This window comes from Ovis aries, chromosome 6 (assembly GCF_016772045.2).
Source record: "Ovis aries strain OAR_USU_Benz2616 breed Rambouillet chromosome 6, ARS-UI_Ramb_v3.0, whole genome shotgun sequence".
NCBI classification, from domain to species: domain Eukaryota; kingdom Metazoa; phylum Chordata; class Mammalia; order Artiodactyla; family Bovidae; genus Ovis; species Ovis aries.
The window spans coordinates 12,270,143-12,284,945 of record NC_056059.1 but is presented as its reverse complement, the minus strand read 5'-3'; the positions used below and the strand labels follow the sequence as shown (position 1 = coordinate 12,284,945).

The 14,803-nt window shown below is 38.6% G+C and overlaps 1 protein-coding gene across 25 annotated transcripts in view; it reads right to left on the bottom strand.

Moving 5' to 3' along the window:
• CAMK2D (calcium/calmodulin dependent protein kinase II delta) overlaps positions 1-14,803 on the bottom strand; it is a 329,207-nt gene that overhangs the window by 222,173 nt on the left and 92,231 nt on the right. For all 25 annotated transcript variants that reach the window (XM_004009602.6, XM_042251124.2, XM_027970805.3 and 22 more), the window contains exon 3: positions 5,122-5,181. In XM_004009602.6, coding sequence (XP_004009651.2) covers positions 5,122-5,181 — 60 coding nt within the window. The remainder of the gene's footprint in view (positions 1-5,121; positions 5,182-14,803) is intronic.

The window sequence follows — 14,803 nt, the reverse complement described above, 5'->3', positions numbered from 1 at the left end:
TCAATATTTCATTTCACTACCTTAATGGCATTTTCCCCTGGTTTAGTAAATGTGTTGACATGTAGCTCAAACTATCTGGCTTACCACAAATCTTTTCATACCTCAAGAGAAAATAAGCCATTTTATTCAAATAAGAGATGAACAATCAAAAACAAGCTAATTAACAGAAGCATGAGGTCAGACAATCTCTCCAAATTTCATCAACGCTGTGGTGCCAGTTTAGAGTTAGACATCAATATAATCCTTCCAGTTTGTTCAAACAAAACTGACGCGCTGCTCCAAGGAGAAAAATGATGGGGCTACTGAGGAAATTGCCTCTACTTTCAAATTAGTGGCGTCAAAGCATGCATGGTGCTTTTCAGAGACTACACGGTCCACACAGAGAAGGGCGCCACACTGGAGCTATTTCAATTCTTACCCAAGACAATGGAGCCAAGGGCATCAGGGTGATAAAAACCGGATTTTGGTGAACTGGAGGAGCACTATTATTCCTGACTCTGCTTAGGTGACTACAACCCATTTCACACACCGCAGACAGAGCAAATTGGTCTGTGACACACTCCTCTCACTTGGCTTCCCATTGCATTTAGAATAAAACCCAAACCCTCTAACCTGGCTTAAAGGCCCTCCCACCAGGTACCACTATCCTTCTGACTCATCTAAGGGTACCTCCTGCTCCCCCAGGGCAGGGCACACGCTGGAGCCTGACTCCCCGCCTAATAAGAGAAGCTCCTCTGCTCATAGTCCTTCCTCTGAGCTTTTCCATGACGGCTTCTTCCTGTCATAGAGATATAACTTTAAATGTGACCTCCACATACATACTGTGCCAGACAAGCCACTCTAAAGTAATGACAGAGACTCTTTCCTCGACCCAGCTTTAGGCTCATCTAAGCCCTCTTTTCCGGAGAAGGCAATGGCAACCCACTCCAGTGGTCTTGCCTGGAAAATCCCATGGACAGAGGAGCCTGGTAGGCTGCAGTCCATGGGGTCGCTAGGAGTCGGACACGACTGAGCAACTTCACTTTCACGTTTCACTTTCATGCGTTGGAGAAGGAAATGGCAACCCACTCCAGTGTTCTTGCCTGGAGAATCCCAGGGACGGGGGAGCCTGGTGGGCTGCCGTCTCTGCAGTCGCACAGAGTCGGACATGACTAAAGCGACTTAGCAGCAGCAGCAAGCCATCTTTTCAACTAGGTCACGTCCTTTGAGGTCCTGTTCTCAAACTACCTGAGTGAGATTTAGCAAAGAATCCCGGGAAGTCATCCTCCCACCTTTGATATTTGCTTACCCTTGAAATCTGATCAGGTTCCTCACCATCTAACTAAGTTCTTCAGTCTGCCTTTAGTAAGAATTTTGTTATTCGAGGCCACTTTAGCAAGAATCCCCCCTACTTTTGATAGCTCTTCTTAATAACTTTCCACTCATTGACCCCTCATTCTGCTCCGTGGCCATAAAATCTCCAGTTGTCTTTGCTAAAATCAGAATTTAGCTCAGCTCTTTCTTCTACTGCAGTTAATACTGAATCAAATCTGTCTACTGACTTTAACTGTGTGTTCGGTGTCTCTCTTTGACAGTGGCCACCCAATGCCCTTGTATCAAATTACCCTAATTTAATTCTCTGCAGAGAACCAGTTCCCATGACATTATTCCCAAGGTTTATTTGTTTACGGCCTTTCTCCTTCCATGAGGTTCCAAGGCTGGGGAAAAGCAGGGATATTATCTTTCTTGATCACTGTTTCATTACCAGTATGTTAAGCCTAGAACATGGGCTGGTGATAGCTACACACTAATAAACTTTGTTTACAATTAAAAATTATATTTTCATGGTTTGTCTAAAGGGGAATGAAAATGTATACAAGAGAATGCTGGAAATTAGCATACACAGAAGATTCATTATAAAAAGGCAGACATGAACAAATATTAAAAAGTTGTTCTCTCTGGTTTCTTCTTCCTATATAATTGTATTTTCCAAATTCTCCACTAAATGTGTGTATTACTTTGAAAATCAGAAAAACATGAAAAAAAAAACTGCTGAAGAAAAAGTGGTTTAGTGAATGACCACTTTTAGTTGGTTTAATATATTTCTTTGGGAGCAACATTTCAGTTGCTGTAAATCCTCAGATTATCGATTCTGTGCCAAGAGAAAGATACACAAAAATAAAAATGCACCAAGCCAATTTTCACAGGGGAAAAAATTGTCAGAAATAGTATTTCCTTCCTTGAAGTTCAAAAAACCTGACAGATTTAAAAAAACCAAGCAAATAATAGAACAGAGGAAGTAGAGGAGGATAAGAATCTCATATTCTTTAGATACCAGATTATCTATTTCAAGGAAATCAAAACCAAATGCTGTGACTTTCCTGTTAGTTCAGTGGCTAAGACTCTGTGCTTCCAATGCTGGGGGCCTGGGTTCAAGCCCTGTAGTGGCTAAGACTCTATGCTCCCAATGCTGGGGGCCTGGGTTCAAGCCCTGGTAGAGGAACTAGATTCTACAGGCTGCAACTAAAAAGAGATCCCATAAGCCACAATGAAGAATGAAGATCCTGCATACAGCCACTAAGACCCAGCACAACCAAAGAAATACATAAACACATTAAAAAAAGAAAAAAACCAAAACCCTTCCTGAATGAGTAGCAAGTAAGCAACAGATCCCTGTGAAGCTGTTAACGATCTCAACAGGACCACCTGCCAGTCCACCAGCAGATGTCCATGGAAGCAACTGTCTATCAAGTGTACCTTTGTCTGTGGTGGCTGACCATTTCACATCACTGTGGTCCTTGTTGTTTCATCACTTGTCATTACATGGGTAAACACAACATTGTCAACGTTACATAGTATGGAGCTCCATCAATTAAGATAAAATAAAAACGACTCATCCTCATTTCTCCAATTGGGGAAAAAAAAGCTTTGGTGGAGTCCACGGAGCAAGTGCCTGCCTCAGGGCCTGTTTGCAAAGGCAGTTTGTTCCCTCTGCCTGTAGAGCTTTCTTTTCCCAGAGTCTCTTCCCTCAGACTTGCCTCCTCCTGTTTCTTAGGTTTTCACTCAAATTTCATTCTTAATAAAGTCATCCTGATCAGTCCTTTAAAATATAATCCCCCATCATACCCAATTTCTTTTCCGCTGCTTTCTCTCCCAGTAATTAACACAGCCTAACATCCGCTATGTGTGGTCTGTCTACCCCAGTAATGCAAGCTCCACAGAGGGAGGAGTATTAGACTGCTGTATTCTCACTATATTCCCAAAATATTAATTTGTTGAATGATATGAGTGAATTTGCTACTCTATAATGATTTGAGATCATGTCTTAGAAGTTTAATATACCTATGATTTATACACTAAAGTACAGGATTACTAGAAATCTCTCTTGTGGTTAGAAACGGGTCTGAAAGTTCAAAAGACCTGAGAGAGAGAAAACCTCAAGTGCAGCAGCCAAGGACACTGGCTGCCACGGACCCTTGAGAAAACACTATTTTGTGTCAGACTGTGTTGATGGTGCAATGTCACAAGACTTTAGAACTTTCCCCAGTGTACAGCTTCCCCTTTTTCGGTAAGGCTATTCTGTATGGGAGTCAAAACGAAAATCATTCTTGTTTTACTTTGGGTTTCTTTGGTTCGACTTTGGTCTGCTAAAGGAAATGGAGGCATCTGCTTTCATTATCTACAGAAGCTGAGTTTCATAGAAGGATCCCTATTAAAAACAAATGAGCAAAAACAACTTTCTTTCATATGAATAACAAGTTCAGTAAACTACGATTTCATTTACCTTAAACCTGAGTGAGAAAAACAGTCTTTGAACTATAATCAGTTTGTACTGTATAAGTCCTCTTTAGTCAGTATTATGAGCTGAACTGTGTCTCTCCAAAATTCATGTTGAAGTCCCAACTCCCAGTTCTCCAGTATGGGAGGATATTTGGAGCTAGGGTCTTTAAAAGAGTAATTGAGGTTTTAGGAAGGACCTTAATCCAATGTGATCAGTGCCCTCAAAGAATAAATGAAAATAGAGACATTATACAGAAGGAAGATCATGTAAAAACATAAGAAGATGGCCACCAACAAGCCAAGGAGGGAGGTCTCAGAAGAATCCATGCCTCCCCGCACCTTGATCTCAGACTTTTTGTTTCCAGAATTGTGACAAAAGGTATTTCTCTCTTTTAAGTTACCCAGTCTGTGGAACTTGGCGTTATGACAGTCCTAGCAAAATAATCCAGCCAATTAAGAAACACCATAGACTTTCATCAGGGTAAAATACTTAGAAAGAGGCATATTTACATTTCAGAAGTTGTTTTGTTCTCTCTGTAACCAGAAGGCTTTTATCAGACAGCCACTAATTTGTTAATGCTTCAGATTTACTTGTTAGTGTCTATTTACTCAAGAACCTAAGAAGTACCTACAAATTGAAGGATACTAAAAACTTCAAGGGAGGAATAGAACCAGAATGGCTCTATACATAAAAATAGAGAAACTTAGACCTTGTCAGTGAATGATTTTGCTATTTTTACTGCACTGCCGCTCCCTCTTTCCCTCCTCCTACATCAGAAACATTTTGGCTGACAGTAAAACTAACAGAGTAGGACAGGAACATTTTTCAAAAATAATCAAAACTACTGTCACAGAATATAGCATTTTCTTTTCCTTCCCTTTGTTTCTTTCCTCTATTTCTCTTACATTCACAATTATTGTTCAATTTTGAACATTACCATGCTATTATATTCATGAGGGATAATATTCTGAAATAATTCTACTAGTTTCTAGAATAGAATCAATGATTACAAAGTAAACACTTTACACTGGAGGTGAAAAGTAACTTAGCTGACTAACATAATGGCTTAAGTTCTGTCTCTCCATACTTCAGTATCAGCAGCTGAAGAATCGCTAAAGATACATAAAAGCACTATTCAACTAAGATACCTTATATTATTTCCAACGTGCTTGTAAGAAAGAATTGCTACCTCTTGAAAAACTTTCAAAAACTCAATCAATGTAACTAATGTCAAAAGTTAGGAACCTATTAGTTAATAATTACAAATAATATTCTAGTTTATTAAATATCTTAAGTTGTATAAAATTATGTTATGTAAAATTTTAATTAATATTTAAAACAGGCTGAAAACATTTCCTTACCAATATTGGGGTGCTTCAAAAGACGGCAGATTCTAGCTTCCCTTTCCAGTTTCTGATGATCTATTAAAATAGATAAATAAATAAATGAATTCCATTTAGCCAAAAGATGAAGCAATGATAAACAACATATTAAAATGACATGAAGACTTTACATGTAATTCTCTTTTAAGTCATTTGAGTTGGGAATTAGGTGAACACAATAGTTTAATAATCTAAGTATTTTTATTGGTTTGAAGTTTGATTGCCGTATAGAACAGGGTTGAATTTAGATTTGAGCTGGGGAAAACAGTAAAAATGGCACAAAACGATAACATTCTTTCTTATCTTTACCCTAGGTATATACCGTTAAAACAACTTTAGCCAATACGGACATACATTTAAACAAAGGATTTCTATCTAGCAATCAGAATGCCAATGGAACCAGTGCTAAGCAGGGTTAGTAACAATTTATTCCTAACAACAAAGTGTTTCCTGTCCAGACATATTTTCTATCAACTACTCCACACAACTTCTGGTTCAGCTTCCTAGGCTTACGATACTTTTCCATGTATCCTGGACTCCAAACACCACACTGTTTGCTCGCCTCCACCCTTCTCTGTATCCCTAACCATTTCTTTGAAGGGGCACAGAGATTACTGTAAACTTGCATCTTAAAAACTATCTGATACTCTTCTTTGGTTTCTTTATAATGGTTCATATGCACATAATTATAACCAAAATCACTAGCCAAAGCACAAAGTAATAGAGAGAGAAGCAGAAACATAGCAGAAACACATGTTGCCAGTAAGAATAGTGTTGTCAAGTGCTCCTTATTGAAAGACCTGATTTAAACCTTACAACAGCCCTCTAAGATAGGCAATCTTATTATCCCTACTTTACACGAACAAAAACTAAGGCAGAGAAAGGTTAAGATCATAAAATTAGTTACTGGCATCTACCAATCTGCTCTTACTAACTAGTGTCACAAGACAGCCTCAAGAGACTGAGGGGGGCATCTACCTAACCACCCCACACAGTTTATGCCAATTGTCCTCACACTCTGGGCTCAGAACCCCTTCACACTCATAAAGTAAATGGGAACCCCCCAACAAAGCTTTTGATTATGTGGATTAGATCTATTAATGCTTATTAGAAATAAAACTGAGACAAACTTTAAATAGATATTTATAAATTCACTTAATAATGAACCCATTATATTAACATAAGTGACTGCATTTAATTTTTAAACATGTATTAGGAAATAACTGAAACTTACAGAAAACTCAAGGACCAAGAATAGTTCCCCCAAATCCTCGGTACTGTTTATCCAGATATATTATTAACATTTTACCCGCTCTCCATATATATGATCATGTGTATCTATACATATTTACCTAATTAACACGTGTATACAAATAAATACATATGTTTATTTAAAAAAAAGAACCATTTGAAGGTAAGTTAATAAACATTAAGGTCCTTTACCCCTAAAATTTCAGTGTGAATTACCAAGAATTGTGAATATTCTCTTATAATCACAGTATGTTATCAACTTCCACAAATTTAACAATAAGACAATAATTTACCATTCACACTCCCATTTTGTCGATTTAACCCAAGGATGTCCCTTATAGCACTTTTCTCCCTTTAGTGCAAGATCCAGTCTAGGGTCAAATATGGCATTTAGTTGTCATTTCTCTTTAGCTCCTTTAGTCTGGAATATTTCCACAGTTTCCCTTTATCTTTTGTGACCTGACATTTCTGAAGAATACCATCATGTCTATTTTTCAAAGAGAATATTTCTCATTTTGGTTTTTGGTTTTGCCAAATGATCGCTCATGATATGATTAAGGCTATGTGTTCTCAGCTAGAACATTATCCTTCTCAGGCTCTCACATCTGTATGTACACACTGTCCAACCGCTCCTCAAAAGTAATGATAACCAGGTCAAGGTGCTGCTGAATTTCTTTAATTATCTTTTTAATTTTCTTTGTAACTAAAAAGTATGTGGGAAGAATTTTTAGATCTTTTTTTCATGATTTTAAGATCATGAAAACATCTTGCTCTTCATAAAAACTTCCCTCTACATTTAGCATTCGGTGATAACTCTTGCCCGAACCAATCTTTAATTTGGTGTGCTTTTGGTAACAATAGACGCTTAAGTGCTGATTTTCCAGCTCCAGCATATACAAATGAACACAAAATGTTAAACTAGATTTTAAAGACGCATCTAACACCATCTTAAATACTGCAGAAGTAACACACATAAAGCATATGGAAAGCATACACTTTTAGGAATTATAATTTTTGTAATGGAGACAGGAAAATGCAAACATGTATGCTAAACCATGTGAGCTATATATCATCTGATACACCTACAATTAAGTGAAAATAAAGAAGAAGAAGGTAGCAAAAGACCTTTATGGACAATAAGTGAGTGGTATCAAGTTTTAGCTGTAGAGATAAACATAGAATTTTAATAGCCTATTCTTATGGACTCACTGTGTCCCTATAAAATTCCTATGTTGAACTCCTAACCTCTAGTACCTCAGAATGGGACTGTATTTGGAGGTATTGTTTTTAAAGGGAATAATTAAGTTAAAATGAGGTAATTAAGGGTGGACCCTAATGCAATATGACTGGTGTCCTTAAAGGAAAAGGAGTTTAGGACACAGATGGGCCAAGAGGGAAGACCACGTGAAGTCACAGGGAGAAGATGGACAGCTACAAACCACAGAGAGGCTTCCAGCCTCCATAATTTGAGTAAACAAATTTCTATCATTCCGGCTTAGTCTGTGATACTTTGTTATGGCAGCCTCTAGCTAACTAATAGACATAAGTATTAGCTTTCCATCACTATAAAACCAAGTACTACAAACTTGGAAGCTTAAAACAATACGTATTTTTAATCTTGAATTTTCTGTGCATCTGGAACATGGGCATATTTTAAGTGAGCCCTTTGTTTTAGGGTTTCTCACAAGATGCCATGAAGGTATCAGTCAGGGTTGGGGTACCATCGAGAATCTTGACTGGGCAGGATTTGCTTCTGAGCCCCTAGCTGGGGGTAGTATTTAGTTCCCCAAGAGCTGCTGAGCTGAGAGTTTCAGTGTCCTAGCTGGCCACTGACTGGAGGCTGCCCTCAATTCCTTGCTACATGCCAACATGGCAACTTGCTTCATCAAAGCCACCAAAAGAAAGAAACAGCTAGCAAAAGGAAGTCCCTATCTGTCTAGCCTAATCATGAAGTGACAACCACCACACTTGCCATGTGTGCTTGGTTAGCAGCGAGTCACTCATAGACAGCCCAGAGATAAATCCACGCACCTTATCTTTGACAAAGGAGGCAAGAATATACAGTGGAGAAAAGACACTCTCTTTAACAAGTGGTGCTGGGGAAACTGGTCAACCACTTGTAAAAGAATGAAACTAGAACACTTTCTAACACCATACACAAAAATAAACTTAAAATGGATTAAAGATCTAAATGTAAGACCAGAAACTATAAAACTCCTAGAGGAAAACATAGACAAAATACTCTCTGACATAAATCACAGCAGAATCCTCTATGACTCATCTCCCAGAAATGGAAATAAAAGCAAAAATAAACAAATGGGACCTAATTAAACTTAAAAGCTTTTGCACAACGAAGGAAACTATAAGCAAGGTGAAAAGACAGCCTTCAGAATGGGAGAAAATAAGAGCAAATGGAGCAACTAACAAAGAATTAATCTCAAAAATATACAAGCAGCTCCTGCAACTCAATTCCAGAAAAATAAATGCCCCAATCAAAAAATGAGCCAAAGAACTAAACACATTTCTCCAAAGAAGACAAACAGATGGCTAACAAGCACACGAAAAGATGCTCAGCATCACTCATTATCAGAGAAATGCTAATCAAAACCACAATGAGGTACCATCTCACAACGAGTCAGAATGGCTGCTATCCAAAAGTCTACAAACAATAAATGCTAGAGAGGGTGCGGAGAAAAAGGAACCCTCTTACACTGTTGGTGGGAATGCAAACTAGTACAGCCACTATGGAGAACAGTGTGGAGATAGAACTGGAAATAGAACTGCCATAGGACCCAGCAATTCCACTTCTGGGCATACACACCGAGGAAACCAGAATTGAAAGAGACACGTGTACCCCAATGTTCATCGCAGCACTGTTTATAATAGCCAGGACATGGAAGCCACCTAGATGTCCATCAGCAGGTGAACGGATAAGAAAGCTGTGGTACATAGGCACAATGGAGTATTACTCAGCCATTAAAAAGAATGCATTTGAATCAGTTCTAATGAGGTGGATGAAACTGGAGCCTATTATACAGAGTGAAGTAAGCCAGAAAGAAAAACAGCAATACAGTATACTAACTCATATACATGGAATTTAGAAAGATGGTAAAGAGACACAGATGTAAAGAACAGTCTTTTGGACTCTGTGGGAGAAGGTGAGGGTGGGATGATTTGAGAGGGTAGCATTGAAACGCATATATTATCATATGTGAAACAGATCACCAGTCCAGGTTCAATGCATGAGACAGGGTGCTTGGTGCTGGTGCACTGGGATGACCCAGAGGGATGAGATGGGGAGGGAGGTGGGAGGGGGGTTGAGGATGGGGAACACATGTACAACCATGGCGGATCCATGTCAATGTATGACAAAAAACCACTACAATATTGTAAAGTAATAAACCTCCAATTAAAATAAATAAATAAATTAAAAAAAAAAAGAAGTCACTAAGCTGGCTTACTTTTTAAGGGGAAATAGTTACACAAGAGCAGGAACAGCAGGAAGTAAGGATTGTTAAGGCCACCTTAGAGGCTGTGTGCCACCCCTGACTACAAGGACTGAGGTTTCACGAGTCTCTTTCTGATATCCGGGTTCACGTACTTTTTCTTCCATACAATCACATAACTTAGTGATCTCCTATGACTCACAAGGCATTCTGCACTCTTCCGTTGGGGGATGTTGTGACATCTCAGACATGATGACAGAACTAAAGTTTTCATTAAATGGAAATGTGTATTGCCTGGTGTGCTCCACATTCAACATCAAGTTCATGACTTTCGAGGGAGCAGGTAGGTGAGGAGGAGTTATTAAGCACCTATTATTACCAAAAGCACACTTCTGTATTCATCCTGCTAGAGAGAAGAATTAGTTCTACATTTAACATTTCCTTTACTTTTCATTCAGGGGGCAACAATAATTATACACCTTACCTCATCATTCCCAGCAATTACAACTACGATGGTAAGAGGCAAAAACAGATCAAAAAAGGCAAGAAAGAGATCCATAATACTGCAGATCACTGTTTGAAGATTTTCTTTTATTATCCACACACCTTGCAGCTAGTGCAGAACCAGCTTCATTTATCATTTAATATTTATTAAAGTACTCAACCTATAATAGTTTGGCTTTATTCTTCTTTTGAAGCTCAAGTCCACAATACAAATAAACGTATAACCCTTCAGGCTGCAATCTTGTCAGGTGTGACAAGGTACATGCTGTTAGCAATATATGGTTGAAGACCTATCACATAAAAATGCCATAAGGAAAATACATCATTGTCCAGTTTAAACACAGAATAAGTGGGGACTAGTATTACCGAGTACAGAGAACTCTAGATGTTACAAAAGTTTCTGAGAATTTTGAGAAAATGTAGTTATTTCTTCCCAGTTTTAAGGTACTTTTTAATACTTTAACTTCAGATATTTTATTTCAAGTGAGGTCAAAAATTTGAATTTGGACTTAATGAAATACATCCTTCACTCCTGTTTCAAATCAAATTTTAATCTTTATGCAAAATAACTGATCGCAAGTGAACTTAAAGTGCCATCCTTGAATCACCTTCACAAAGCAACAGGAGTATTACTAAAGCTACATAGAGCAACAACTTACTTATCTGGTAGCAACAGGGAATGAGTTTTATCAGAAAGTAAATTTCAAAAGCAACTGTCCCACAAAAATGATTAAGTTTTAAAAGGTAAACCTCTTGATTGGGGAGGGGAGGGGGGGTAGTCTTTTACACTGAAGATATACAATTTAATATCTTTGACACCACAGGGTCACCATTTTAGCTTTAGTTATTATTCTGCTGTATTTAAGCGACATCCTCAGAGGCCTGATGTGGTGTGAAAAGCCACAGGTAGCTACCCTGCATCCCTGCCTGCCCCGTCCCTCTGTGTGGAGTCATGCTGCAGCATGGGCAATGCCAAAGGACGGTTTGGGCAGTGGGTTGAGCTCAGTCTCCAATCATCAGTCACTTACCACCTCCTTCCCCAAACGCACCCACTACCACACACAGGCACACACACGTACACACGTACGAGTGTAAACCTACAGCCTAAGGAAGGCATGGATCTGCTACGGCCAAGGTTTAAGTCTTCCAGTTCCTTCTCCTTACAAAGAGATCGGCACTCTTAAAACCACCTTATATGGAAATTAAGCAGGGGTCACCCCTGAAGCCCAGGAAAATGGGAAGTTTAAAATCCAGCTCCATCCCTCCTTTCTGTCCTGCTGGCCTTCGGGGCTCCCATCCTAAGCTGCAGCTTTCACTCCTCCTGTCTCCTTGTTCTTCCTTGGCCCTGGGCTCCAGTGGGAGACCAGAGCCTCAGATCTGTCCATGCAACCCTGCCTCTCTGGCTTCTGCACTACAACCAGCCCAACTGGATTCTCAACTTCTCTCACATTTGTTCAGTTTCTAAGAAACTACAGCCTAAAATAAGAGACTCTCCTACTCTCCTTCTAAAACCAAACCTGGCTGGCTGTCCTTTCTCAGAAGAAGGTAGGTTACACATGTCATGTGAACTACTGCACAGTGTGTACTGCTGCATCTGTTTATTACCGTTTTTCTATTTCTTCAGTTTTTTTGTTGCCATTTCTTATTGCTTTGAGTTTCTCCAACAAGGATATAAAAATATAAAGTAATCACAAATAACCTGGCAGTAAGAATGTGAAGAGATCTTCTCTGCATAAAAGATGGACTCTAATAATCAGATTCTGGAACACTATTATGCGGTTCCTTAGATAGAAGTCTTATTCCTGGAGGTTTTGGAATTACATTCTGAATATATTTTTCTTGTTAGAGAGATTACTTCTCGTTAAACGAGGCCTTCCTCTGGTAGAAAAATAAATTCTGTCCATTTATTTAAGTAGGTCATATTTAAAACTGCATTGTAAGTTAAAAGGAACTATTTAAAGGTTCACTTCATTACAAAACCTGGGTATGACGTATATGGATTTGAGGCTCTCATATTCATTTAACAAAAGGATTTTTAAACTCATAATTAAACATTATACTTCCACATCACTCTTTAATTTTGAACTATTTTTAATCCACACCATAAAACTGATTTTTTAAACTCTGCACTTGACCTAGATTCTTTCTGACATCAGGTATTGGTCACTCTCCATTAGTTCTGCGCCCACTAATATCCTGGAGGGAGAGGAAGATCTCAGGTTTTAGAGCAGAGCAGACAAGAGTTGCTCTCTGATTCTTCCACTTACTATCAACTGGATGTCAAAGTTCCCAGACCTCTCAAAAAATAGTTTATCAAATGGGCATAAATTATCTAGCATCAGGTACAGTATCTGGAAAAAAAAGTAGGACATCAATAAATTATAGCATCATTATTTTTTAAAAAATCTGTCCAACTTTAAAAGAACTAGATTTCTAAAAGAAAGGTGAAAAGTATACTAATTCCATCAAATATTATTCATTCTACATGCATTTTAACATAAAAATTGATTTTCCATAAAATCATATGATTATGCTATTCAGGCCATTGATAACTGAAACAGTGAGAGAACCACGGATATCAATGGTCAGATAGAGACAAAATCAATACAGTCAAATATGGACAAAAACTCATAGCTATTCAATTTCATGGTGTACTCTAAACAGCTCAAAATAAAGAATACAGTCAGTGGCATCACTGATTCTACGGACATGAGCTTGAGCAAACTCAGAGATGGTGAAGGACAGGGAAGCTTGGCATGTGCAGTTCATGGGGTCGCAAAGAGTCGGACATGACTGAGCAACTGAACAACAAAAAGAATAAAAGAAATTTTTATTTGCATAAATGTAAAACTTTTAAACAAGTTAACCAGTTACATATAAACTAATGATATTCTTTCATCCATTTCACACATCCAAAATAAATGCTGTTCTGATAAATAATTTATCATATATTATTATTTTAGAGGGAGTTGGTAGATGATATATTTGGCCTATTTGCTGTATCTGTAAAGGAATAAATAGTGAAATCTGATACAACCATTCTAATGCTGCCCTGCAGGAGAAGAAACTTCCCTCTTCCACCACAATAATGGCATCCATTCAGAGACATGACATTCTATCTGCTATGAAAATAATGCTTTAAACAAAAGTATGCAAATGTAAGAAAAAAAAAGGCTTCTGTTCAGCAGCAATTTAAAGTAGAATACAATGTTATAGAACTTTTAAAACTGCAAATAGTAAACAGTGTTACACAAAATATTTTCATATAGATGTTTAATATCTGATTATACAGAATATCTACATAGCTACCAAAAATATAGTGAGGAGGTGGGAACACTCCATTCAGACCTAACAGAAGTCTTAGGGGAGTCTCTTAGCAAGCCTCTCACTAGGTGTGGGTAACCAATCAGCTGAGGAATTTGAACTGAGCTGTTATTCCTTGGGACGGGAAGTGGGAGTGTAACTGTGTAGAACCCAGACACAGGGCTCTAAACAGGAGACTGTCGCTGGAGTGTGGATTTCCTCCAGATGATAAGAGGGTGGACAGGAAGCCCCGATGGCGCCCTTAGAGCACTCAGTGAACTCAGCCAGCTCTCCTCCGAAGTCCACAAGCTCTGATGGCGCTGCCGTCTCCCTCTCAAGGGGGTGCCCCTGCCTGCCTGCGTGTCCACCGTTCTGCTAAGACGGCAGTATCACTCGCCGCGTGTTCTAGGACATCAGTCTAGTACTGCAAGGGTCGCCAGGAGTCCATCAGGAGAAGCAAACCAGAAGCCTAAGAAAAGAAGGGTGGTATCCAGAACAGGCAGAGAGCCAGGAAAAGTCCCACAGAAGGCAACGATCAGGACTCGTCCACAGGAGGAGAGCAAAATGTGCCAAGGTGACACATTTAGACACGAGGTGTCAGAGCTCACACACAACATGTGGCTGCCTGTCAAAGGTACCATTTTTAAACTATTATGTCTTAAGTGATTGTTAATATAAAAGACAAATCCCTATAGAAACAAGTTATGAGGGTACTATTCAGAACATATAAAGAATTAAAGATGTTTTCATGTATCTCTATATTAATTCTACACCAATAATTTAATCCATACAAGTTTTTTAAAAAAATTCTAATTATACTCCTGGAAAGAGGCAATGAGATAAATTTTATATGTCATTCTGCCTTCAGTTTCCACCAGTTGGTCTAGACCACAGCACTCGCCCCAGGTGCAATTTTACTTGTTTTGGAAGGAGTTGCTGCACAATTCCAAATTCCTGTTTAAGAAACAGTTAAATCACTTGAGACATGTTGCATTAAATCTTTCAAACTTACTACCTAGAGACTAAATGGACCCAGAAGGGAAACAAAACATATGCAATCCACACTGTACCATTTTTTTCCATTGGCCCAGATGATTTACAAGCAGATGCACAGTAAAACAAGAGAGCATTTACACCATGGATGTGCTGTTTATTTT